Raw genomic sequence first — 27484 nt, 5'->3', positions numbered from 1 at the left:
GATATTAATGAATATGGTACGGGTATGATTCAATTTGTTTCTACATGTGGTTTGATGGTCCTATATACACGATATGATGTGGACAATGATTTACTGTTATGTGCAGTACACCGTGAAAAGTAAATCACATTGACCTAGTAATAGTACGCGACACACCGCCATCCCAAGTTGTTCCTACACATGAGGTTTGATGGCCCTGTATGCATCTGTATGCAAGATATGGTCCGGACAAGGTTTACTGTTATGTGCAGGAAACCGTGAAAAGTAGGTCATAGTGACCTAGTAATAGTACATGACACACCACCGCCCCAAGTTGCTCCTACATGTGAGGTTTGATGTTCCTGTATGCATCGGTATGCAAGATATGGTCGGACAAGAATTTACTGTTATGTGCAGTAGACCGTATAACGTAGGTGACAGTAACCTAGAAATAGTATGAAACACACCGCTATCCCAAGTTGTTCCTACATGTGAGGTTTGATGGTCCTGTATGCATATGTATACAAGATATGGTCCGGACAATGATTTACTGTTATGTGCAGTAGACCGTGAAAAAAAGGAGTAAAGTTTGTTTTATTTAACGACGCCACTAGAGCACATTGATTATTTATCTTATCATCGGCTATTGGACGTCACACATATGGTCATTCTGACACTGTTTTTTTTTTTAGCGAAAACCCGCTAAATAGGATACTATTTTACGACAGGCAGCAAGGGATCTTTTATTTGCACTTCCCACAGACAGGATAGCACAAACCATGGCCTTTGTTGAACCAGTTATGGATCACTGGTCGGTGCAAGTGGATTACACCTACCCATTGAGCCTTGCTGAGCGCTCTCTCAGGGCTTGGAGTCGGCATCTGGATTAAAAATCCCATGCCTCGACTGGGATCCGAACCCAGTACCTACCAGCCTGTAGACCGATGGCCTAACCGCGACGCCACCGAGGCCGGTTATGAGAGAGAGAGAGAGAGAGAGAGAGAGAGAGAGAGAGAGAGAGAGAGAGAGAGAGAGAGAGAGAGAGAGAGAGAGAGAGAGAGACAGAGAGAGACAGAGACAGAGAGACTGAGACAGAGAAAGCACGAGTAAACCCTTGGCCACCATACAGATTACAGCAAGCAGAACACAACACGGAATCTGCTATTTAGGCACTTTCCCATATACAGGACAGCACATACCTATACGGCTGCTATTCATATTCGGGCATTTTCGTTTAATTTCGGGTAAAAACAACCCTCCCCCCCCCCCCCCCCCCCCCCGAAATAATGTAGTCTACCTTTAGGATCACACAATTCTATTGAAAACACAGTTCAGGCTAGACTAGGAAGAAATCAAATTTGAAATTACATCATTAAAGAATTAAACAAACAAGTAGTATACATGTGTTGTTTTGTTTAACGGCTAGAGCACTTTGGTTTATTAATCATCAATGATAGTTTTGAGAGAAAACACGCTACATTTGTTTCACTCCATTAGTAGGAAACGACATTTTATATGCACCATCCCACAGACAGGTAGCCTTTGATATACCAGTCGTGGAGCACTGGCTGGAATGAGATCAATGAGATGGATCCCAGACCGACCGCACATCATGGTGTTCCTACATGTGTGGTTTGATGGCGCTGTATGCATCTGTATGCAGATACCATCCGGACAAGGATTGACTGTTATGTGCAGTAGACCGTGAAAGGTAGGTTGCAGTGACATAGTAATAGTACGCGACACACTGCGATCCCAAGTTGTTCCTATATGTGAAGTTTGATGGTCCTTTATGCATCTGTATGCAAGATATGGCCCGGACAATAAACAGTTAACAGACGGACGTACGGACGGATGGACAATGTCGTACCATAATACGACCCACAGATGGGCGTATACAAATTCTGGTCTGTGAATAAAAAATAAAATAAAATAAAATAAAACAAATAGGGAATAACTGGTTACTGTTTTAAGATATCGGCTTTATCCTGCAACGGTTAGAATGGCGAATGCAGAGAGGCTCTGCCAACTTGAACAGGATAAAGCCGATATCTTAAGACAGTAACCAGTTATTTCTTGTATCCTGCAATCCTACAGGAATATTCAGAAAATCATTATTTATTCCAATTTTGAATACGCAGATCGAGTATTGTCAACCTAGCAAGGCTTTTGTTGTATGACGTCATACAAGATACATGACGTCAATATTTTTAAGAAGCTAGCTACATTCTGTCACATTAAAAAATAAATATTCAAATTTTGTATTGTTATCGCAAAACTAAAAGTTATTTCTATTTTCCGTACTTAAACAAATGACTTAAAGAGAATATTTATTGAAAGTCTAGTCTGAAACACTCGAGTCGAGATGGGCTCATGTCACGTGACCTATATTTTTGGTCAATGACCGAAAATATAGAGATTTATCTAGTCATATCTTGCCAATGTATACAATGATTGCTGGATAAAAGAGACTAATGAACAATCATTACCGTGTGTTATATGTACATATATAAAATTTAGGTTTTTTTTATTTAACGACATCACTAGCACACATTGATTTATTAATCATTGGTTATTGTATGTCAAACAAATGGTAATTTTATCTTTTAGTCTTACAAAGGAAACCCGCTACATTTTTCCATTAGCAGCAAGATTTTATATGTACCATCTCATAGGCAGAATAGCACATACCACACACATGATAATGATTCATCCTGTGTATTATAGTTCGTCCCCATTTCCGTGTTATCGAAAATACTTGTTGATGAATTTCAGCCTTGTAGTGTATCCCGTGTCAAATTATCAGGACGCCGTACACGTCGCCAATTCTGGGTGGTTCTGGGAATGTACTCTCTTCGTTTTTCCTTTCAGCCAGGTTGAATTTCATGATTCCATCGTTACTAAAACGCAACAGTTTTCCATGTCGGTGAACGATACCAAAATAACTACCAAATGACATAAACTTAGCTGTTAGTGTATTCTCAATCTGGATTTCTCCATTTCTGTCAGTCACTTGGATGTGCATCACGTTGCTATTACTGTCCATCAGATATACATCTGGGAGGTGAACAGATCCTCTTAGTGTATATGTGATACAGCGCAACTTTGTATTCAGATTGGTGACAGCGCGGGTTGTAGTGTTAAAACACTGGATGAGATCTGATCGGTTGTAGTATTTTAACCAGATGTAGTTTACTTGTCCTCCCATAACGAGGATGTCCTCACCAACTGTAACAGAAAAAGCACGCTTTCTATACAATCTCAAATCACCAACCACCTGCCACTGCGTCTCACTTTCGCTCTTCTCTTCTATTGTACTGGTCAAAAAACCACTTATTACATACACTTTAGAACTAGCTGCGGCTGTACAGTGGTAGAAGTGTTCACGGTTGAGGTCTGGACCTACGCTCCACACTTTTCTAATGGTGTCATACACCAGTGTACATTTAACTTGTTTAAAACCACCAGTGATGTAGATCTTGTCATCCAAACAAGCTGCTGAATAACCCCATCCAGGATCTAGTGGGGCTGGCGAGACGTCTTCCCACTTCTCTTCCGACGTGAACCAAGACAGGAGTGTTTTGCCTGTGTGGTGTAGTACGAACACATCAGGTCGGTTGGCGACAAACCTCGTTGTGCTTGTATGTCGTGGCTGGGCTGAACATAAAACATATTGTATCATTCCCCTCACAGCGCCATTCTCAAACACTATCTTTGAAACCGCTACCTCATTAACAAGAAATTGTTGGCCAACAATATCCAGTCGCACATTTTCAAAAATACTCTGGACGTCCTCCTGCTCCGGGTTATTATGTTCAATCCAGTTCATGGCGACTTTCAGAATGTCATCTTCTTTACAGGTTAAGTCATCTTTGGAAATTATTTCAAAAAGTTCTGCCTTTGACAGCTGAATAACATATTCCGTTTTAACAAAATCAGCCAAGTTATCAGTCAAACAGAAAAGCGCCCGTTTGGATAAATCAAGAAAATTGTAGAGTTTCAGGGCTCTCCACCAAATTAAACAATTCTCAGGAGTTAGGTCGATACTTTGGTTCAAGTAGATTTTACAGAGATTTTTGATAGGATCAAGCTGCATCATCTCGGCAGCGTCAAAACTATGCATGCAGTTTTCCTCGTTTATCAGATTAATTTTGAAGAAATACATCTTGAGAATATCATGATATTCTGACAGAGACACAGACGGAAGTTTCAGGACGCCCGTCTGACTCTCTGTCATGCCTGATGCAAACATCGCCTGGAAGTAAGGTGACAATGCTGCCAGAACGAGCCGACTTCCGGTTGTTGCGCCGTCATTACAAATCTACTGTATATCACTGAACGAACCGTTGGTCATCTGTTTATGGATGTTCTGCAGAAGTTGGGTTTGAACGTCCTCCATTGTAAACAGCTACTGAAATGAACGGACATTAAATTTTAAAACTTGATTTTCATTAGCGAAAAAATTAATTCCAATTTTGCACAAACCCAGGGCCTGTATTTTTTTTATAAAATTGAAAATTAAAAAAAAAAAAAAAAAAGTTGGTATTTATCATACACCTGTGTTATGAAGTTTGTTTTGTTTAACGACACCACTAGAGAACATTTATTAAATAGTCATGGGCTATTGAATGTTAAACATTTCCTATTTCTGACTGGTAGTCGCCCGATGAAACCCGCTCCACGTTTTCTAATACATCAAAGGATCGTTTATATGCCCTTGTCCACAGATAAAAAAACAAAAACAAAAACGAGCACTCAACTGACTGAGCTAAATCCCGCTCTTAAACTTAACTAAGCTAGAGAGGACAACTTAAGTCTGTTGTCGTTAAGGCAGTCTTCACTGTTGATGGACATCAGGTGGAATTGTTTATTTAAAAACAAATCATGATAACATCTAGGTCCAAATCTTCCCTGTTGATGGACATCAGGTGGAATTGTTTATTTAAAAACAAATATTGATAACATCTAGGTCCACATCGGAGGAAGGGACGAGGGAGATAAATGTACTTTTTTTGTTTTACCTCTACTCCATATAAATGAAGATTAAAATATGTAATGTGCTCCTCACACGAGACTGTGTCCCCTCCACTAGAGCTTGTGCTCTAACCCCCCCCCCCCCCCATGTATATTACCTTCACAACCGAACCTCGATAACAGAGAGAGAGAGAGAGAGAGAGAGAGAGAGAGAGAGAGAGAGAGAGAGAGAGCAGGAGAGATAGGGGGAGACACACACACACACACACACACACACACACACACACACACACACACACACACACAGACACACACACATAGACAGAGATACAGCAGGGAAAGTGCGTAGTATGATTTATTCCTGCTTTTAAAATAAGAAAACCCTATAACGGGTTTCCTCTCTTTTATCCTTCAACAAATGTTAAAATAACCAAAACAGCCGTAGTATGAAATATATGAAAGGGAGTCTGGACTGACGAGCGGTCTTTATAGCGCGGTCATGTCATGATCACCCAGAAATATATTGAAAACAGATGAACATTTTATCTTAACTGGAGCGTGGTTTCGACCCCTGATCCCCCACTCTGCACCCGCGCCTGAAAATGTGTTAATGAGCGTTAAAGAAACATTCCTTTTATTGGTGTTGTATATGTTTCTATCACCAAACAATTCAGGATAAACATGTCCAAAATACGGGAAATATGCCAAGCCCGTAGGAACCGGGGGAGGGGTGCGTGAGACAAAAATATATGTTTGTTTGTTTGTTTGTGTGTTTTTCTTTGTTTTTCTTTGTTTTCCTTTTGTGGTCATACGCCAAATAAATAGATATTAAAATATGTCTTGTGACCCCAATAGAGACTGTTCCCCATGCGCTCGAGGTTGTGCTTCACTCCCCCCCCCCCCCCCCCCCCCACACACACACACACACCGCGCCTGTATATAGTACCGGTGTAAAAGGAACCCAAGTCCGGACGGAATGCAAGTCCGGTTATATCACAACAAAATGGATTAATTATAAAATAAATTTTTACGGAATGAAACAAATAGTCTGATCCATAAAACTAGATATTACCTCCCAGTCCTATAGTTAGGGTAAGAAAAAGTGCAATAAAACCATGTGTTTTATAAAAGTCTGGTTTGGACAAGGATTCCTAGGTATGCAAGTCTTATAGCATTTTACATTGTGTCGGACCTATATTCCTACGGACTTCTATTCCTATTACACCGGATGAAAACGTTTATTTTATTGAACGACACCACCCGAACACTACAGTGCTTGCCCGATGCGCGATTCGGTGGGCCCATTGGGATATTTCTCGTTCCAGCCAGTACTCCACAACTGGTGTAACAAAGCCCGTGTCATGTACTATCCTGTATGTGGGATGGTGCATATAATCCGAAAGCGTAGCCCATGAAGTGGCGACAGCGAGTTTCCTCTCTTAATATCTGTGTGGTCCGTAACCATATGTAAGACGCAATATAATATGTCCGACGCAATATAAGCGTAAATAAAATGTGTTGAGTGCGTCGTTAAATAAAACATGTCCTTCCACTCGAACACAGTAATTAATTAACCATCGGATATTGGATGTCAAACATTCAGTAATTCTGACACTTAGTCATCAGAGGAAACCCGCTACATTTCCCATCACCAGCAAGGGATCTTTTATAGGCGCTTTCACACAGAGAGGAAAGCACATATCACGGCCTTTGACCAGTTGTGGTAGACTGGTTGGAACGAGGAAAAACACAACAATCATTTGAATGGATCCACCGAGGTGGTTTGATCCTGCGACTTAAGCTCCTCAGACGAGCGCTCATCCGACTGAGCTAAAACCCACCCCTAGTACTGGATGAATGGCAGTTATATGTTTTCTGTTAAAAACTGTACTAGAAATGAGCAGTGTTAACTTGTATTATTAAGAAAAAAAAGTTATTATTATTATTTTTTTTATTTTTTTCAGGTCCATTTCAATCCACGCCTGAACCGACTTTTGAACAATTTAAACAAAACGTGTTGTTGTTTTGTTTGTTTGTTTGATTTTAAACAAAGTAAAGAAACCCACGAGACCCAACATTACCATGCATACATGATTTCATGTTATTACTAGTTGATATTTGGATCTTATTCTACAGGTCGCACTAAATCGAGTAACTTCCGGCTAGGTCAATGTTCGAGGTGCACCGAACGTTTGGATAGAGAAGTTAACAACACAAGTCCTGCGATTAGTGATAAATGTGAGTGTGTTGGTTGTAGACAAAAATAGTTTCATCTGGACAAAAAATGTATGAAATAAAATTTCATCTAGAACCACTGTCACAATCAGTCTTGTGCTTGAAACATGGGGGGGGGGGGGGGGGGGGGGGGGGGGTCGTACCTGTGAAAAAAAAAGTACTCAAATTTTGTGCGGAACTAGGGTAGTCATAGACGCTACCTGCTATCATTTTTTTCTGATTCATTTTGTTTCATTTTAAGAGTGAGAGGTGGCAGTGTTTATATGTATTGTGCCTATGTCGATTGATACGCTTTAGGTAGAGGTTTTAGCCACACATGTTACCATTGTTGCCAATGGGATTTGATTTGGTGGTATACACCCAATATATCCAGGCGTGTTGGGTAACGTACAGATAACTACATTACGTGGAGTAGGTTGCCCATATCACATGTTTTGTTTTGGTTAACGACTCAACTAGAGCACATTAATTTGTTCATCATCGGATATTGCATGCCAAACATTTGATAATTCTGACTCGTAGTCTTAGGGAGGAAACCCGCTGTATTATACCATTAGCAGCAAGGCATATTTTATTTTCACCATCAGACAGACATGATAGCACATACCACGACCTTTGGTATACCTGTCGTGATGCATTGGCTGTAAGCGGACCTTTGAATAACAGTCAACAAAGTTTACAGGTATGCATCCATAATTCCATATATTAAAAGTCAGTACTTACAAGTACACAGGCAATATTATGTTTTGTGAAACTCAGCTGCATGTGATATCTCGTTGTTACATGTCAGGTGAGTCGTAAATATTTCCCTATTCCGTGTCTATTTTAACCATGCCAGGGACAAGATGCGTTCCCAGAGAATGCACCAACTGAAAGGTCGTTTTATAAGGCAGGCTTGGAAACAGGGCGATCTGACACATCGATAATCTCTATGATGTTTGCCCCCCCCCCCCCCCCCCCCCCCATCCCCATCCGTCGCGTACGCTTATGAAAAAGGGGATTCTGGGGCATGATTCTGAGAAAAATGTTTACTTCAGGTGTTTAATTACGACATTTCCAGCCCCGAGCCACCCCCCCCCCCCCCCCCCCCCCATGTTCCAAAACCCCTGTGAATGCCGCTAGTTTTCACCAAACCAGCAATGTAACAAAGTACAATAGTTGGTGCTGTATTGACTATTAGTGTAAAACATTTAAAATGCCATGTCACACTAACTTTGTCAATCATAGGGCGGAACGTAGCCCGATGGAAAACGCTCGCCTGACGCAAGTCGGTATACTATCGAACACTGTGCTATTTCTCATTCTAGCCAGTGGTATGTACTATCCTGTCTTGGGGATATAAAATATCCCTTGCTACTAATGCAAAAGTGTAGAGGGTTTCCTCTCTAAGACTATATGTCAAATTACCAAATGTTTGACATCCAGTAGCCGACGAATAATGAATCATTTTGCTCTAGTGGTGTATGCTATTAGTAACAATATCAGTAAGGGGAGGGCTGGAGGCAACAGAAGCTATTTTGCTATAATACTGGAGAATCGAGTGGTGAGCGTTTTACTTCCAGACCCAGGTGCTGATCTAGTACTAAATAAAGGGGGAGACGTGGTAGGATTATTTAGGATAAAGCTGTTCTTCGTATCTTTATTCTCAAGTAAAGTACTGGGACGGGATAGAGCGCTTGACTGTGGTGCTTCCGCCGAAGGATCCAACCTCCCCAGTGGACCCTTTATGTGACTATTTTTTTTGTTTGTTTTTTTGGGGGGAGGGGGGGGGGTTATCCGTGACGTCAGTGTCCCCACGCCCGGTATATCAAGATCAGTGGTGTGTGCTGTTCAGTATGTGGGAAAGTGCATATAGAAGATACCTTGTTGCTAATGATGAAAATGTAGCAGGTTTTCTCGGAAGATTTCGAGTCAAAATTAACGAATGTCTGATGACTAATTAGTGAATGTGCTCTAATGTTACTGTTCAACAATACAAACAATTTTTAAGTAACTTGCTAATGAAAGTAAATTTACCACGCTGAACTGGTGTGGGGCTGTGATAACAGTCTCTCACGCACCTCCACTTCAACCCGCACCTTCTTTTCATACAGCTTATGAAAAAATCCTCAGGTTCCTACTTCGGTGTTTCACGACTGGTATATCGTCAACCGTGGTATGTGTTGTCCTGTCCGTGGGGAAGTTCATATAAGAGGTTCCTTCTTGCTAATAAAAACGCAGCTGGTATCTGGAGATCAGTAGTAATATTTACCAACCGTCGGACATCAAATAGCTGATTATTCATTAATTGATGTGCTCTAGTGGTGTCATTAAACAACTCACGACACCACTGGAGCACATTGATTTATTAATAATCGGCTATTGGATGTCAAACATTTGGTAATTTTAACACATCGTCTTAGAGAGGAAACTAGCTAGATGTTTGCTATCAGTAGTAAGGTATCTCTTACATGCATGACCCCACAGACAGGACAGCACATGTCACGTCTTATATATTCCTGTCGTGGTGCACTAGCTACATATTCGGTATCAGTAGTAAGGTATCTCTTACATGCATGACCCCACAGACAGGACAGCACATGTCACCGTCTTTTATATTCCAGTCGTGGTGCACTGACTAGAACCAGAAATAGCCCCATGGGCCTACCACCGGGGTAGTGAAAATACATTTAACAGGCTGAACTGGGATGGGGCTGTAATAAGCGTCTCTTATTCGCCTCCCACTCCCCTTGAATCGACACTTGATTTTCGTCAACCTTATAAGAAAGAAAAAAGTTCATTACGCCCAACAAATATATGTGATTTAAAACAGTATTTCCAGGTATGTAAAGTAATTTCTGGGACTGTCCTCGCGTGTCATTTGATAGACGTATTGTCCACTCCCAGGGACGGATCTATATATTCGCCACATGTATCTTTAATTATCATTAGACAACTCAAATTGTGATTCACGTGCTTCGGGGGTGGGGCCGGAATTTGAGAGGAGCTAAAACGATGAAACATTAAACATAGGCCAGCACATGGTAAGAGGCGTTTTAACATGACTGTATTTATTTATTTATTTTACATTATTATTATTATTAGTTGTTTTTTTATGTTGGCGAAAAGCAAGGAGGAGCGAGCTTGTGGGAATAGCCCCCCCCCCCCCCCCTCCCGACACACACACACCGGATCCGCGCCTGGATATAGTACTAGATGAAAAACCAGCCGACCGAAAGGGAAAATGCAAAACGAGGTAAACATATGTCGAACGCTATAACGCCGTAATGGAAATGTGCCTCGCTAAAATTAAAGTCAATTTTGTTTAACGACACCACTAGAACACATTGATTAATTAACCATCGGTTATTTGATGTCAAACATTAAATAATTCTGACACTTAGACCTAGTCATCAGAGGAAACCCGCTACATTTTCCCATTAGCAGCAAGACATCTTTTATATGCACTTCCACACAGACAGGAAAGCACATACATGTATCACGACCTTTGACCAGATGTGGTACATTGGTTGGAATGAGAAAAAACAACAATCATTTGAATGGATCAACCGATGTCGTTTGATCCTGCGACGCAAGCATATCAGACGAGCGCTCAACCAACTGAGCTAAACCCCGCCCCTAGTACTGGACGAATGCCCGTTATATGATTTAAAAGAAAGAAACCAACAAACTAGAAATAAGCAGTGTTAACTTGTATTAATAAGTAAAAGTCATTATTATTATTAGTAGTAGTATTAGTATTAGTATTTTGTTTTAATTTTTTTTTAGGTCTATTTCAGTCCACGGCTGAAATACAACCGACCTTTGAATAATTTAAACAAAACGTGTTGTTGTTGGTGGTGTTATTGTTCTTGTTATTGTTGTTGGTCTTGTTTTTTTTTTTTTTTTTTTTTTTTTTTTTTTTAAAGAAAAGAAACCCACGAGACACAACATTTACCATGTATACATAGTTTCATAAATTAGTAGTAGTTGAAATTTAGTCCAGCCGTGTTGAGTAACGTACAGTTAACTAAATTAAATGCGGTTTGTTTTATTTTCTTTAAGAACACCATTAGAGCACATTGATTTGTTCATCATCGGCTATTGTATGCTAAACATTTGTTAATTCTGACACATCGTCTCAGGGAGGAAACCCGCTCTATTTTCCCATTAGTAGCAAGACATATTTTGTTTGGACTACCCCACAGACAGGATAGCACATACCACGACCTTTGATATACCAGTCATGATGCATTGGCTGTAACTGGATCAGTGAAGAACAAATTCAACATCGTGTACAGCTATGCACCCATAATTCCTTACCTTAAGAATCAGTACTTACAAGTACACAGGTAATAGCATGTGTTGTGAAACTCAACTGCATATGATATTCCGTTGTTACATGTCGGGTCAATCGTAAATATTTCCCTATACCGTGTATATTTTAACCACGACAGGGACAAGACACGTCCCCGGAGAAAGAAAGAAATGCTTTATTTAACGACGCACTCAACATATTTTATTTACGGTTTTATGGCGTCAGACATATGGTTAAGGATCACACAGATTTTGAGAGGAAACCCGCTGTCGCCACCTCATGGGCTACTCGTTCCGATTAGCAGCAAGAAATATTTTATTTGCGCTTCCCACAGGCAGGATAGCACAAACCATGGCCTTTGTTGAACCAGTTATGGATCACTGGTCGGTGCAAGTGGTTTACACCTACCCATTGAGCCTTGCGGAGCACTCACTCAGGGTTTGGAGTCGGTATCTGGATTACAAATCCCATGCCTCGAGTGGGATCCGAACCCAGTACCCACCAGCCTGTAGACCGATGGCCTAACCACGACGCCACCGAGGCCGGTCGTTCCCGGAGAATGCATCAACTGAAAGGTCGTTCCATAAAGCAGGCCTGGAAACAGGGCGATCTGACACTTCGATAATATCAATCCCCACCCCCGCCACCTGTCTCGTACGCTTATGATGAAGGGGATTCTACGGCATAATTCTGAGAAAATAGTTTGGATTTCAGGTGTTTAATATCACTTTATAATAGAGTGTCCACAATACAAAGATTTGCGTTGTAAATATATAAAAAAATGTATTATTATAAGCGGCCAAGTGTTTATCGTTTTATACAGTTATTGACCACCGGTAACAATAAGGAATTGAATAACCTAGGAAAATATTTAGTGCACGCGAACACAATTAGAGATCGGTTAATGCAGGATAATAGTTAATGTAATAAATGTAACTTATATCACTTCATTTGTCCATGATTATATATAAACCACACCCACCATTGTTTTGCACGTGTGTATTTTGTATAACTATGTTGTATTATTTATGTTATGTATTCAGCTGATGAGTTGTAAAAATCAAAGCAAATAAAAAACTTGAACTTGAAATACTACATTTACAGCCCCGAGCCACCAGAATACCCACTAAGCCCCCACCCCATCCATGCTCCACAGACCGTGTAAAACCCGCTAGTGTGCGCCTAACAATAGTGTGTGCAGTATTGACTACTAGTGTAACACATTTAAAATGTCACACTAACTTTGTCAATCATATGGCGGGACGTAGTGTGTGCAGTACTGACTATGAGTGTAACACATTTAAAATGTCACACTAACTTTGTCAATCATAGGGCGGGACGTAGTGGGTGCAGTATTGAATATTAGTGTAACACATTTAAAATGTCACACTAACTTTGTCAATCATAGGGCGGGACGTAGTGTGTGCAGTACTGACTATGAGTGTAACACATTTAAAATGTCACACTAACTTTGTCAATCATAGGGCGGGACGTAGTGTGTGCAGTACTGACTATTAGTGTAACACATTTAAAATGTCACACTAACTTTGTCAATCATAGGGCGGGACGTAGTGTGTGCAGTATTGACTATTAGTGTAACACATTTAAAATGTCACACTAACTTTGTCAATCATAGGGAGGGACGTAGTGTGTGCAGTATTGACTATTAGTGTAACACATTTAAAATGTCACACTAACTTTGTCAATCATAGGGCGGGATGTAGTGTGTGCAGTATTGACTATTAGTGTAACACATTTAAAATGTCACACTAACTTTGTCAATCATAGGGCGGGACGTAGCCCAGTGGTAAAGTGCTCTCCTGATGCAAGTCGGTATAAAATCGATCACTGTTCGTGGGCCCATTGGGCTCTTTCTCGTTTTAGCAAGTGCGCCACGACTGGCAGTGACATGTACTATTCTGTCAGGAGGTTGCTACTAATACAAAAATGTAGAGGGTTTCCTGTTTAAGACTGTATGCGAAATTACCAAATGTTTGACATTCAGTAGCCGATGATTAATAAATCAATGTGCTCTAGTGGTATATGTTATCAGTATCAATATCAATAACGGGAGGGCTGGAGGCGACTCGAGCTAATTGCTACAATATTGGAGAATCGAATGGTGCGCGTTTTATTTCTAGACCCAGGTACGGATCTAGTACTAAATAAAGGGGGGAGACTTGGTAGGATTATTTAGGATAAAGCTGTTCTTCATATCTTTATTCTGAAGTTAAGTACTTGGACGGGATATAGTTCAGTCCATAGACCGCTTGACTGTGGTGCTTCCGCCGCAGGATCGAACCTCCTCAGTGGACCCAGTACGTGACTGTTGTTTGTTTGTTTGTTTTGTTTCGTTTTTTGTTATTTGTTTATTTATTATTATTAAATATATACTAGTGGAAAAAGGTTCCTGTGCATTACTAAAAGTGGTGTAATTTTCTTATTTATAAGTAAATCAACACAATTATTTGACACACTATTTATTTGCTATTTACGATCAATACCAAATCCAGAAGAAAAAAAAAACGTCTGGCATTGTCGTTACCAATCTCTGGGGTCATGAAGAGGGGTGGCGTCGAAAGTGAGTTCACAATGTCAATACCGTGTATGGCCACCGTGTGCGTGCACACAGGCCTGACAACGCCGTCTCATTGATGACACCAGATGGTTCAGAAACCCTTGTGGGATGTTGTTCCAGACCTGAAGAAGGTCACGACCCAGTTGGTTCAAGGTCAACGGCTGGTTTGGCAGGAGACGTAGGCGTCTCTCCATTTCGTCCCATAGGTGCTCAATGGGCAACAGGTCAGGCGAAAAATTAACAAATGTCTGATGACTAATTAGTGAATGTGCTCTAATGTTACCGTTAAACAATGCCAAACAACGTTTAAGTAACTTGCTTGTGAAAGTAAATTTACCAGGCTGAACTGGGGTGGGGCTGTGATAACCGTCCCTCACGCACCTCCACTTCAATTCGCGCCTGATTTTCATACACCTTATAAAAAGTCCCGTTATGTTCTTACTTCGGTGTTTTATTTAACGACGCATTGAACACATTTTATTTACGGTTATATGCCGTCGGACATATGGTTAAGGACCACATGGGCTACTCTTTTCGATTAGCAGCAAGGGATCTTTCATATGCACCATCCCATAGATAGGATAGCACATACCACAGCATTTTATGTACCAATCATGGTGCACTGGCTGGAGCGAGAAATACCCCAATGGGCCCACTGACGGGGATCGATCCCAAGCCGACCGCGCATCAAGTGAACGCTTTACCACTGGGCTACGTCTCGCCCAAATGCATATAAGAGATCCCTCGTTGCTAATAGAAACGTAGCTGGTATCTGGAGATTAATAGTCAAAATTACCAAATGTCTGACATCTAATAGCCGATGATTCATTCATTAATGTGCTCTAGTGGTGTTATTAAACTAGTCAAGACACCAATAGAGCACATTGATTTATTAATCATCGGCTATTGGATGTCAAACATTTGGTAATTTTAACACATAGTCTTAGAGAAGAAACCCGCTACATTGTTTCTATTATCAGTGTATTGTATGCATCACCCCACAGACAGGACAGCACATGCAACCGCCTTATACATTACAGTCGTGGTGCATTGGCTAGAACCAGACATAGCCCAATGGGCCCACCGACGGTGTAGTGAAAACACATGTAACACGCTGAACTGGGATAGGGCTGTGATAACGTCTCTTATTCGACCCCTGCTCCCACCCCCCTTGAATCCGCACTTGATTTAATTAGGCCCAACAAATATACATGATTTGAAACAGTTTTCCCACGTACGCAAAATCATTTTTGAGACTACGCTCGCGTGACATTTGATGGACGTATTGTCCACTATCAGGGACGGATCTAGGGGTGGATAAAGTGGGAGGGGCGTGGTAGGAATCGTTTTACAACTTCTGGTAAAAGAGGCGGGAACGGGGGCATCCCCTCTCACATACCCATCCCCTGAATCTGCGCCTGAATCCCCAGCACCACAGTAATAAAATTACATTGCTTATTTCATTTTACTCAACACGTACAGCCTCGGATTAGCCAGACAACTAAAATGGCGGTAGATCTACAAAGGGAATGTGGTTGTAGAATTCTGAAGGTGTTAGAAGACTTAGTTCATAAATAAATATATTTGTCACATGTATCTTTAATTGTCGTTAGACAACTCAGATCGTGATTAATGTGTTTCAGTTGTCTTGATAAATAAGACTTCTCAGCTGATACAAGACAAGATTAATTACTTAGCGAAAAGCTAGTGTTGTTCGGGTCTCTCTATATTGATAATTTACGTCCCGCTATCCTACACACATTTATGTCATTGTTGTTATCTTCAGTAGGTCATGGCGCCATACTTTATAAATAACTCTATTGAGAACTTGTTTTAGTTACTGTCAGGGTAACCGCATGAATATGAACAGCCACTTCGGGACACATCGACTGTTTACGGTTTTCGAGTAACTCAACCAGACTATATATTTTCATATACTTACCATTTGTGACACCCAATAGCCGATGTGTATTTTTTTGCTGGGTTAAACATTCATTCATTCATTCATTCACTCAACTAGACTGGTTATATAAATGCAGGTGTAGAACTATGGCCGTAACTAGGCCTAAAGTAAGTGGGGTATGGGGGTAGGGGTGGTGGTGGTGTTGGGGAGGGGGGGTAGATACAAATCTGGGCTCAGTAATACGGGGTCTTGACCAGATGGATAAAGAGAACACGTGTAAGCTACACACAAAAAAACCTAAAAAAACATTAATAAATGTTTAATACGTTTGTCATATTTTAAATAGTTTAAAACATTTATTACAGATTGGATATTTTTATTATTATTTTCCACATAATTTACATGCATCTCACTTATTCAGGCGCGTGTGCAGGAAATTATTCGGGGGCGGAGGTGGTTAGCGAAGTTTCAGAAGGGGTTTCAAGTCATGTTCCCCCGGAAAACATATTAAAAAAGGAAATTTGCTTTGAGCGAGGAGTGGGGGTTCAATCCTTGACCCCACCGTGCACACTAGCCTGTGTGTAAAGTAGGTTCGTGCTTGTGAGCTTGATGCTTATTTGACTTCCCTGTTTAGTAAGACTTAACGTTATACTGCGTTTCTAATACCTATATTTAGAACTGATATAGGTCACGGTCAGGCTAACCTCATACAGATGAGCGGCCCATTCAGAACACGTCGACTGTGAAGTGTTTTTTTTTTATATTCATACTTCAAGTCACCGCTCTGAATGTAGGTAACCTAAAATATGTGTGTGGGTTTGTACTGGTTACTTCGACAGGAAATATAAAATACTCGTATATATTAACAGACTACTTTATTTCCGTACATCAGCTAACACTTATTTATGTATTGTTTCTTTTTCTAACGACACCACAAGAGCACATTGATATATTAATATCTGGCTATTGGATGCTAAACATTAGGTAATTTTGACATATAATCTTAGAGAGGAAACCCGCTACATTTGTTTCCATTTATAGCAAGGGATATTTTATATGCACCATCCCGCATACACGATAGCACGTACCACAGCCTTTGGTACAACAGTCGTGGTGAACTGTCTGGGACGTAATATGTCCTAACGCTAAAACAGTAAGACCAAAAAAAATACGCGGCAGTATTAGATGGTATCTTGTTCTTTTTCTTCATCCCCCCCCCCCCCCCCCCCCCAAGAACACGTAGCATTGTGACAGGACGGTGCTCAGTTTTAAACGAGTTCTAGACTTGCTTTGAAATACTGACTGATTATAATAATAATAATGATAATAATAATAATAATAATAAAGAAAGAAAGAAGCCAGATTTGGATATATTGATTTATTTTAATATTCTCAGACAATAATTATTCACACAGGACAAGACCAATACGTAGTTAACATACATGCCAAGACAATGCATTACGTGGAATATCAACAGTCGTGACCATAACCACAGTCTTTTTTTTAAAAGTATCAACAGTTGAAACCGCCAAGTAAACCTGTGCGACGCGACAATATTTATATCCTAACCAGACGCGACCATAACGACAGTCTTCTTTTTAAAATTGTTATCAGCAGTTGAAACCGCCAAGTAAAGCTGTATCCTAACCGGCCGCGTGCGACGCGACAATATCTATATCCTAACCAGACGCGACTATAACGACAGTCTTTTTTTTTTTTATTGTTATCTACAGTTGAAACGCCAAGTAAAGCTGTATCCTAACCGGCCGCGTGCGACGCGACAATAGATATATCCTAACCAGACGCAATCAAAACGATTCTTTTTTTTTAAATTGTTATCAGCAGTTGAAGCTGCCAAGTAAATGTTGTTTGATTAGTTAATATATTATTGTTGCTCGACTGCATGAATCTGTCGCGCTCTACGCGTGCGGTTAGGGTGCAGCAATTGAAATCAATGGTTTCTAAAAATATCGCTCGCGTCGCACGCGTCCGGTTAGGATGCAGCTTTAACAACGAACGCCGAGTGCGTAATCACAAAAGCTGAAAGGTGCGAAGGAGAAACGCCATTTCACAAGACTATATATGTTTAATGATGGAAGACGTAATACGTTTTATGTTAAATACGCTAGGAATAGTTTTCTTCTAATATATATTTCTTCTGATGTTTTCATTATTTTGATTTAACAATTGTAATACATAATGGTATTCATCTCCAATATCAGGATTACAAAGAGTACAAACTATTTATCTTTAGTTATGTTAAATCGTGTACCTGTTTCGAGAGGTAATCATAAATTTCACGTACGCAATTTTCCAAACCGTGTGTATGTGTGTGTGTGTGTGTGTGTGTGTGTGTTTGCGTGAGTGTCTGTGTGTGCGTGAGTGTGTACATAGTCATGTGTGTGTTTGTGTATGTTTGTGTGCGTGTGTTTACGTCTCTGTGTGTGTATGTGTGTGTGTGTATACGTCTGTGTTTGTGTGTGTGTGTGTGTATGCCTGTGTGTGTGTTTGTGTGTGTATGTGTGTGTGTGTGTGTGTATGTATGTGTGTGTGTGTATGTATGTGTGTGTATACGTCTGTGTGTGTGTATGTCTGTGTGTGTGTTTGTGTGTGTGTGTGTGTGTGTGTGTGTGCGCGCCCAGGACAGCGAGTTTGAACGTAAATTCGATAAAAGGAAGAAAATAAATTAAAATGAATAAAATATACGACTTTGGTCATCTATGTACATCCCGATACCAATAAAGTTGCTAGGAGAGAGAGAGAGAGAGAGAGAGAGAGAGAGAGAGAGAGAGAGAGAGAGAGAGAGAGAGAGAGAGAGTAGTAGTAGTAGTAGTAGTAGTAATAGTAGTAGTAAACGATCTTACAAGAAACGTGAATCGGTAATGTTGGTAGTTTTATTAGTACAAGCTTTGTCTCAAGACAGATAACAGATAATGAACCAATTCGGTGTGTCATGTACATATCACAACACGCTATCTACCACAATCCGATTATTATACATACAAATAAATTGTGTTCTTATCTATGAATTAAAAAGAAATAATAAAAGAGATTAATGAACAATCATTGCCATGTGTAATATGTGCATATATAAAATTTAGATTTGTTTAACGACACCACTAGATCACATTGATTTATTAATACTCGATTATTGGATATCAAATTTTTTGTAATTTTGACATAGTGTCTTAGAAAGGAAACCAACTAATTTTGTTTCCATTAGTAGCAAGGCATATTTTCTATGTGCCATCCAATAGACAGAATTGCACATACCACGTAAATGTAGAAAATCCATTCTGTGCGTTATAGTTTGTCCCCGTTTCCGTGTTATCGAAAATACTTGTTTATGAATTTCAGCCCCGCATCAGACGTCAGTACTAATACTGTATTGTGAAACAAGATACATGCTTTATGTTCCCGACTGAATACACGTGGTAAGCAGCATACGTGACCTATATTAGAATTAAATTCAAAGAAACCACATTACCCATCTCAGTTAGAGTCGTTTTCCCCATACGAATTAAAATTCACAGATAATTGAAAACTTGAAAATACTATTCGAATATCTCTAATATCAAATTATCGAGCGAATATTCAAATATTCTGACCGAACACTAATCATTGTTATAATCATCATGATAGTCACAATCATCGTCATCATCATAATAGTAATTATCATCATCATCATAATAGTCATCGTCATCATCATAATAATAGTCGTCGTCATCATAAGCATCATTATAAACGTGATCGTCATTATCATCATGATAGTAATCACCATAATAGTCATCGTCGTTGTCATAATAATAATACTAGTCATCATCATCGTAATAGTTACCACCACCACCACCACCATCATCGACGTCTTCGTGATCACTAATAAACCGAGTTACACAATATGATATTATTATTTTAACGACACCACTAGACCATATCCATTTATTTATGATCACCTACTGGATGTCAAACTGACATATAGCCTTAGAGATGGAACCCGCTACATATTTCCATTAGTAGGAAGATCTTATGTATACATTTCACCATAAACAGGACAGTACATACCATGGCTTAATATAAGAAAACAATAAAATTGGAATACAACTATCACATTTCATTACTTAACATTCCCCGGTTAGGACCCAATGCGCGGTCGGTGTGTCCACTGTCCTCGTTGCAGCCAGTGTTCCACAATTGGTGTAACAAAGAACATGGTATGTACTATCTTTTCTGTGGGATGATGCATACAAAAAGATCCAAACAGTTAATCGGAAAGAGTAGTCCAATAGATTAATACATTGTTTGAGTTTCAAAAGAAAGGGGCGGGATCTAGCTCAGTTGCTAGAGAGATAGCCTTATGTGGTTTGGTCGAAGGGCCGATTGGGGGTAAGCTGTGGTATGAGCTGCCTTGTTTGTAGGAAAGTGCATGCAAATGACGTCTTGGTACTAATGGAAACGTGTAGCAGGTTTCCTCTAAGACTACATTTCAGAATTATTAAATTTATTGACGTCCAGTAACCCACCATTAATACATGTGTTCTAGTGGTGTAGGTAAACAAAATAAACTATAACTTTGATAGAGTAATCGACTATATTCGATTAATTCTGTAACACTAGACGTAAGTTTTGAAATAAACGTGTGTTTGATAGTGACGGCCTGCGATTATGACACAATATGCATCATTGCGTCAAATAACGATGTACTATGCCAAAGGTTATGGGTTCGAAAGACAGACCTAGACATTATTGCGTACTGTTTAAATATGAATTTGTATTCACTTAATGGAAATCAACTTCTGGTTGGATCCAGTTATTTGGTATGGAAATGTTCTTTTACGTCGTATGAAAGTTTGTTTTGTTTAACGACACCACTAGAGCACATTGACATCGACATCGTACAAATTTATTTTTGAAACAAGTTTTCAGTAATGCAATACTCTTTCACCATGGCTACACTCACATAAACAAATGCACATTGCTCGATAGTCGTGAGTTACAAATATAACGTGTTGTGACCAAAATTAAATGGTTTAATATCATGTACCCTCTCTGTATACCAAAAATTATCATTTGATCGTCGAAAAATACACCGAATCCTGTAGTGTTAAAAATAAATTTTTCCAAATTCTTCCAAACCAGAGTTACATGTGGATATTTTACGAATAAATGTTCTATAGTTTCTTCATCGAGTTTACAAAAAGTGCATAATGAATCATCGCGTAATCCAATTTTATACAAATAGCTGTTTGTGGCCGTTGTTCTATGAATAATTTTATACTAAAACTCAATTAGTGATAATTGTTTCGTACACAGTTCTGGTGTTACGTATATAGTTTTCTATACAAGACAGTTATTTTTCAAAATTGTGGACCAGCGAGTTTGCGTTGTTTGCACAACTGTGTTTGTATAATTATTATTATTATTATTATTTTTTTTTTGTCTTCATTGTTTATTTTGTTTTCCCAATTTCATCTGCTATGGGACCCTGGTGAAAAATCCTGGACAAATCCGTGCATGTGCATATATAAATATGCATGTATAGAGGTTATTCTCAACAAGGGGTGCAAAATGATGTGACGTGAATAACCTCTATTAAAAATAACCAATATACAATACCTTTACATTGCAGGTTTGTATAAAGAATATTAGTAAATAAACCACAACGTCCATTTGTTTTTGACTCGCTTAAATGTAGGGCGCCATATATATATATATATACACACACACATATATATACACACACACACACACACACACACACATATATATATATATATATATATATATATATATATATATATATATATATATATATATATGTATATGTATGTATCTATGTATATATATATAGATATATACGTATATACGTATGTATATATGCATATATGTATATTTGCGCTTTAAGTTTATAATATGTCCTATTTCTGAGAGAATATCTCAAATATGTTTACAGGTAATACCTTTATTATATCATTGTTCAATTAAAAGTGCTTTGTTTTTACAGTAAACATTACACCATAACTGTTCATCGATTTGCTCATAAGTCTCAATTCTTATATTTTGTCCTAATTAAAAATATCCACAAATATCCACCAGTCAACAGATTAATGAACAACCCATGTGTGTCATGTGTATACATTACAAACCGTGATCTACCACAAACCTGTTATTACACATTCAAATACATTGTGTTCTTGACTGTGAATAAAAACAGAAATAATAAAAGAGATTAATGCACAGTTATTGTCGTTTCTCATGAAAACAAACACATTTATCATATTGAAATAACAAGATATGTCCATAAATGTTCTTGTCTTGGACAACAATATGGCCCCAGCAACACTGTGATTCACGGCTCGAACTTAACGGCGGCAACGACGGCAATTGCCGTCGGTGACATATAAACTGCCGTCGGTTGGGAGCGTCACCGGTGGCACTTTTGTGCCGCTGGATAAAAATTACTGCCGTCGGTAAAGCTCCTGACCGACGGCAAAATGTATAAACGTGTATTAACATTATCTGCCAGTATTTAACACGGATGTTTGGGTCCTGGTTGGAGTTAATGGGTGTTTAGTTAGTACCACGCGATGGAACAAGATTTAGTCATGTGCGTACCATGTGTTATTGTATAATGTATGTTCTCACTGCATTATGCCACCCCGTTTGACGTTTGGCAGCCCCATTTGTTGTTTCTGCGCCCCTCTTTATTTGTCGGTATCCCGTTATAATTTACAGCACCCAGCTCTGATGCACATCTTTTTTGCGCACTGAACAACATCGATCAGTCTGCACACTGAACATCAAAGGAAACAAGCCGTTTTGTGTATATAAGCGCAACTGACGAACAACTTTACTAGCTTACGGCAGTTACCGTAACATGATTTAACACAATTTTTTTAACAGCCTCTGTTGTGTCCCATACCAACATCCATTTGTATGTTTGATACACAAATAAAAGTTATATTTTATTTTAGCAATGAAAACATTTTATTGTTATTGTTTTGGCAATCTCCGACTGAAATCCCCCCACTTATTTGGCGCCAACTTTGTCACGCGATCAGAACGGTCATTCGGTCTTTTTTGTCCACTAACTGGTGTTTAATATTTTAACCTCAGTTGCAGATCTAAATTGTCGTAACTGATGATTTTTACGTACTGTCATTTGTTTATTCAACAATTCCTTATAAAACATTAGAAACGTTTATTGTTGTTGTTGTTTTGTTTTTGTTTTTTTTGTGGGTTTTTTTTTTTTTTTTTTTTTGGGGGGGGGGGGATATCACCGCTTACGGAAGTGGTAGTGCTCATTATTAAAAGCATTTATCTTTGGTGCCAACTAATATATACACTGCCTTTACAAAAACAAAACTACTTTTTATCAGCTGGCAATATCAATGCGAACGATTCACTCGATGCAGATGGTTTACCTACCCCCCCCCCCCCCCCCCCCCCCGACAAATGCTATCCCAAGGTATGGGACCGCTTAACAAAATATCTTTATTATTTTTCAGGCATCTTAAAATCTTTATTAAAATAATAATATTAAAACTTTGATCGGTTTAGCAAAACGAGCACCTGTGAATGTCAGATCGAAACTCCGTTTTAACTAACAGTGCACAAAAGATAAGGCAGTTTGTACATCGTACAAACTTTTCACTACCAGATACCAAGGGGCAAAATAAGGGATAGGTAATTCCTCAAACTCGACCAACACACAACGATATACGGTAACGAAACGTTTTTTTTTTCTTCTTCTTCTTTTTTGTTGCTTTTTAGAATTTTTGTTTGTTTGTTGTTTGTTTTTTGTTTGTTTGTTTGTTGTTGTTGTTGTGTTTTTTTTGTGTTTTTTTTTTTTGTGTTTTTTTTTTTTGGGGGGGTGGGGGGTAATGGTGGGGTGGGTTGGGGCTGCACGACCATCCTTTAATTTTCATCCACCAAGAACACTATATAGATACAATTTAATGTCATCCTTAGAACAATTTTCATGTCATGTTCACCGAAAACTTGGGCGACTTCATCTCAGAAACACCATCGTAATGTTAACTTATGCTAGTAGTCCATGATTCCATTTATAATACATTCTTGTTTATTGAAGTTTATTGACATACATTGAAGAAATTTGACTACATGTACATAGAGAAAAATAACCTTTCAGATACGTTTATTTGCTGTAAAAGTCAGTTTAAAAAAAATTCCCGTCAGCATACTCAAAATTGCCGTCGGTCGGCCCTTTCACCGACGGCAATTTGTTTTTTTAATTGTCGTGGGAGATAAATTCTTAAGTTCGAGCCCTGTGATTAATAATGTAGCCTTGCACGTTGTAGTATATCCCGCGTCAAATTGTCAGAACGTTGTACACCCAGCCATGTCTAGGTGGGTTTGGGAATGTACTCTCTTCTTGTTTCCCTGCAGCCAGGTTGAATTTACGAATTCCATCGGGACTAAAACGCAATAGTTTTCCATGTCGGTGAACGATACCAAAGTAGTAACCAAATGATTCCTATTTAACTGTTAGTTTATTCTCAACCTGGATTCCTCCATTTCTGTCAGTGATGTGAATGTGCATCACGTTGCCATCAACGTCCAACAGATATACATCTGGTAGGTGAACATATCCTTTTAGTGTACTGGATGTACAAGGCAACTTTGTGTCCACCTTAATGACAGCGCGAGTTGTAGTGTTAAAACACTGGATGACATGTGATGGGCTGACGTTTTCTTCTCCTGAGATGTAAATTACTTGTCCTCCCATAATGAGGATGTTCTCACCAACTGTAACAGGAAAGGCAAGCACTCTGTTCAATTCCAAATCACCAACCACCTGCCATTTCGCCTTGATACTTATGTTAGCAGCATATTAAGCTATTGCTGCGAGATTTGGGGATACCATAGCGCTACAGATATTGAAAAGGTACACATCGATTTCTGCAAAAGAATACTTGGTGTAAGTAAAAAATGTACTAATATGATGGTATTCGCAGAACTTGGTCGCTTTCCTTTAACCACTTCTCGAAAATTCAGAATTATTAAATATTGGCTGAAAATATTAAATACTAACAACTGTATTTTAAAGAGCTGCTACGAATTATTATTAGATGATATCAATCTCCCTAGATTTAATTGGGCAAATTCTGTGAAAAATATTCTACTAGAAGTAGGCCTTCCTCACATATGGGATAGCCAACAGGTCGAAAATAAAACTTCTTTCTTATTCACAGTTAAACAACGTTTAGAGGATCACTTCATCCAGGATTGTAACATAATAATTGATTCGTCATCTAAAGGATTCTTATATCAACATCTAAATCCTACTCATAATGTCAAGAACTATCTAAAAAAACGCCTTGAATTTGTATACAGCAAACTGATTACCAAAATACGATTATCTGACCATTGCCTTTGTATTGAAGTCGGGAGACGCCAAAATACCCCAAGAGAAAACAGATTATGTACACTATGTGATAATGAAACAATCGAAGACGAATTCCATTTTATTCTGAGTTGCCCTTTTTACCATGATCTAAGAATAAATTACATAAAGAAATACTTCTACGTCAGACCTTCCGTGTTTAAGTTAATCAAACTATTGAACTCGGAAAATATAAAAACTTTAAACAATCTTGGAAAATATTTATACAAGGCTTTTCTAAGAAGGGAAATGTTCATTAAAAATTAATATATTATGTTTACCCTCCTATTGACATTTTATATACTCTATTCATGTAATTTTGATTGTTAAATATCACACTATGTATATATGCACAACTGTTACTATGATAATAATATTGATGTTTATGTCGCGCCTATAGCCAGGATGGCTTTGGATAATAAAGATATATAGATATATATAATAAAGATATATAGCCTCACTCTCGCTCTTCTCTTCTATTGTACTGGTATCGACACCACTTATTACATACACTTTAGAGCTAGCGACGGCTGTACAGTGATGCCAGCGCCTATGATGTCATACACAAGTGTACATTTGCCTTGTTCATCACCACCAGTGATGTCGATCTTGTGATCCAAACTCGCTGCTGAATAATACTGTCCAGGATCTACTGGAGCTGGCGGGACGTCCTCCCACTCCTCTTCAGACGTGAAGCAAGACAGAAGTAAATTGTTGGTGTGGTGTAGTACGAAGACATCAGAACAGTTGGCAACAAACCTCGTTGTGCGTGTACGTTGTGGCAGGGCTGAACTTGAAACGTGTTGTATGATTTCTCTCACAGAATTATTCTCAAGAACGATATTTGAAACTGCTACATCATTAACAAGAAATTGTCGGCCAACAATATCAAGTCGTATATTTTCAAAAATAATCTGGACGTCCCCCTGTTCCGGATTATTATGTTCAATCCACTTCATGGCGACTTTCAGAATGTCGTCTTCTCTACAGGTTAAGTCATCTTTAGAAATGATTTCCAAAAGTTCTGCCTTTGACAGGTCAATAACAGTTCCCGTTTTAAGAAATTCAGCCAAGTTATCAGTCAAACAGGAAAGTGCCCGTTTGGACAAATCAAGGAAATTGTAGAGTTTCAGGGTTCTCCACAAATTAAGACAATTTTGAGGAGTGAAGTCAAGATCTTGGTTCATGCAGATGATACACAGATTTTTTATATAATCAAGCTGCATCATATCGGTAGCGACAAACATATGCCTGCAATTGTCCTCGTTTATAAGATTAATCTTGCAGAAATACATCTTGAGAATGTCCTTATATACTTGCAGAGACACAGTTGGAAGTTTCAGGACACCCGTCCGACTTTCTGTCATGTCTGATGTAACCTTCGCCCGGAAGTACGGCGACAACGCTGCCAGAGCGATCCGACTTCCGGTTGTTGTGCCGCCATTACAAATCACCTGTATATCACTGAACAAACCGTTGATCATCTCTTGATGAATGTTCTGCAGAAGTTGGGTTTGAACGTCATCCATTGTAAACAGCTACAGAAATGAACATAAATTATATTTTAAAACTTGATTTTCATTCGCGAAAAAAATTAATTTCAATTTTGCACAAAACCAGGGCCTGTATTTTTGTAAAATTAAAAAGTAAAAAAAAAAAAAAAAAAAGTTGGTATTTATCACACATCTATGTTATGAAGTTTGTTTTGTTTAACGACACCACTAGATAACATTGATTAAGTAATCTTGGGCTACTGGATGTTAAACATGTGCTAATTGACTGGTAGTCACCAGAGGAAACCTGCTACACTTTTTCTAATAAATCAAATGATTTTGTATATGCACTTTTCCATAGATAAAAAAAGCGCAGACCACAGTCTATGATCATTTTTGGTGTTCTGGTTGGAACGACAAAACACAATCAGTTGAATAGATGTACCTGGGTGGTTTTATCCTGCCATGCAAGCACCTCAACCGAGCACTCAGCTGACTGAGCTAAATTCTGCCCTTAAACTTAACCAAGCTAGAGAGAAAAACTTAAGTATGTTTTTGTTAAGGCAGTGTTCCCTATTGATAGAAATCAGGTGGAACTGTTCATTTAAAAAAAACAAAAAAA

The 27484-nt window shown here is 38.9% G+C and overlaps 2 protein-coding genes across 2 annotated transcripts; both read right to left on the bottom strand.

The window, feature by feature from the left end:
- Window positions 1–2773: 2773 nt before the first annotated feature.
- LOC121387203 (kelch-like protein 3) lies at window positions 2774–4216 on the bottom strand. The gene has a single exon (XM_041518229.1). It carries the CDS (start codon window positions 4214–4216, stop codon window positions 2774–2776), a length of 1443 nt encoding a protein of 480 aa, XP_041374163.1.
- A 20244-nt stretch (window positions 4217–24460) lies between these two features.
- LOC121387202 (kelch-like protein 40) lies at window positions 24461–26898 on the bottom strand. The gene is made up of 2 exons (XM_041518228.1): window positions 25881–26898; window positions 24461–24732 (listed from the first exon to the last, which is right to left on the bottom strand). Exons 1-2 carry the CDS (start codon window positions 26896–26898, stop codon window positions 24461–24463), a joined length of 1290 nt encoding a protein of 429 aa, XP_041374162.1.
- Window positions 26899–27484: the final 586 nt, after the last annotated feature.

This window comes from Gigantopelta aegis, chromosome 13 (assembly GCF_016097555.1).
Source record: "Gigantopelta aegis isolate Gae_Host chromosome 13, Gae_host_genome, whole genome shotgun sequence".
NCBI classification, from domain to species: Eukaryota; Metazoa; Mollusca; class Gastropoda; order Neomphalida; family Peltospiridae; genus Gigantopelta; species Gigantopelta aegis.
Note: the sequence above shows the minus strand (reverse complement) of the source record. Positions and strands in the feature narration are given on the sequence as shown.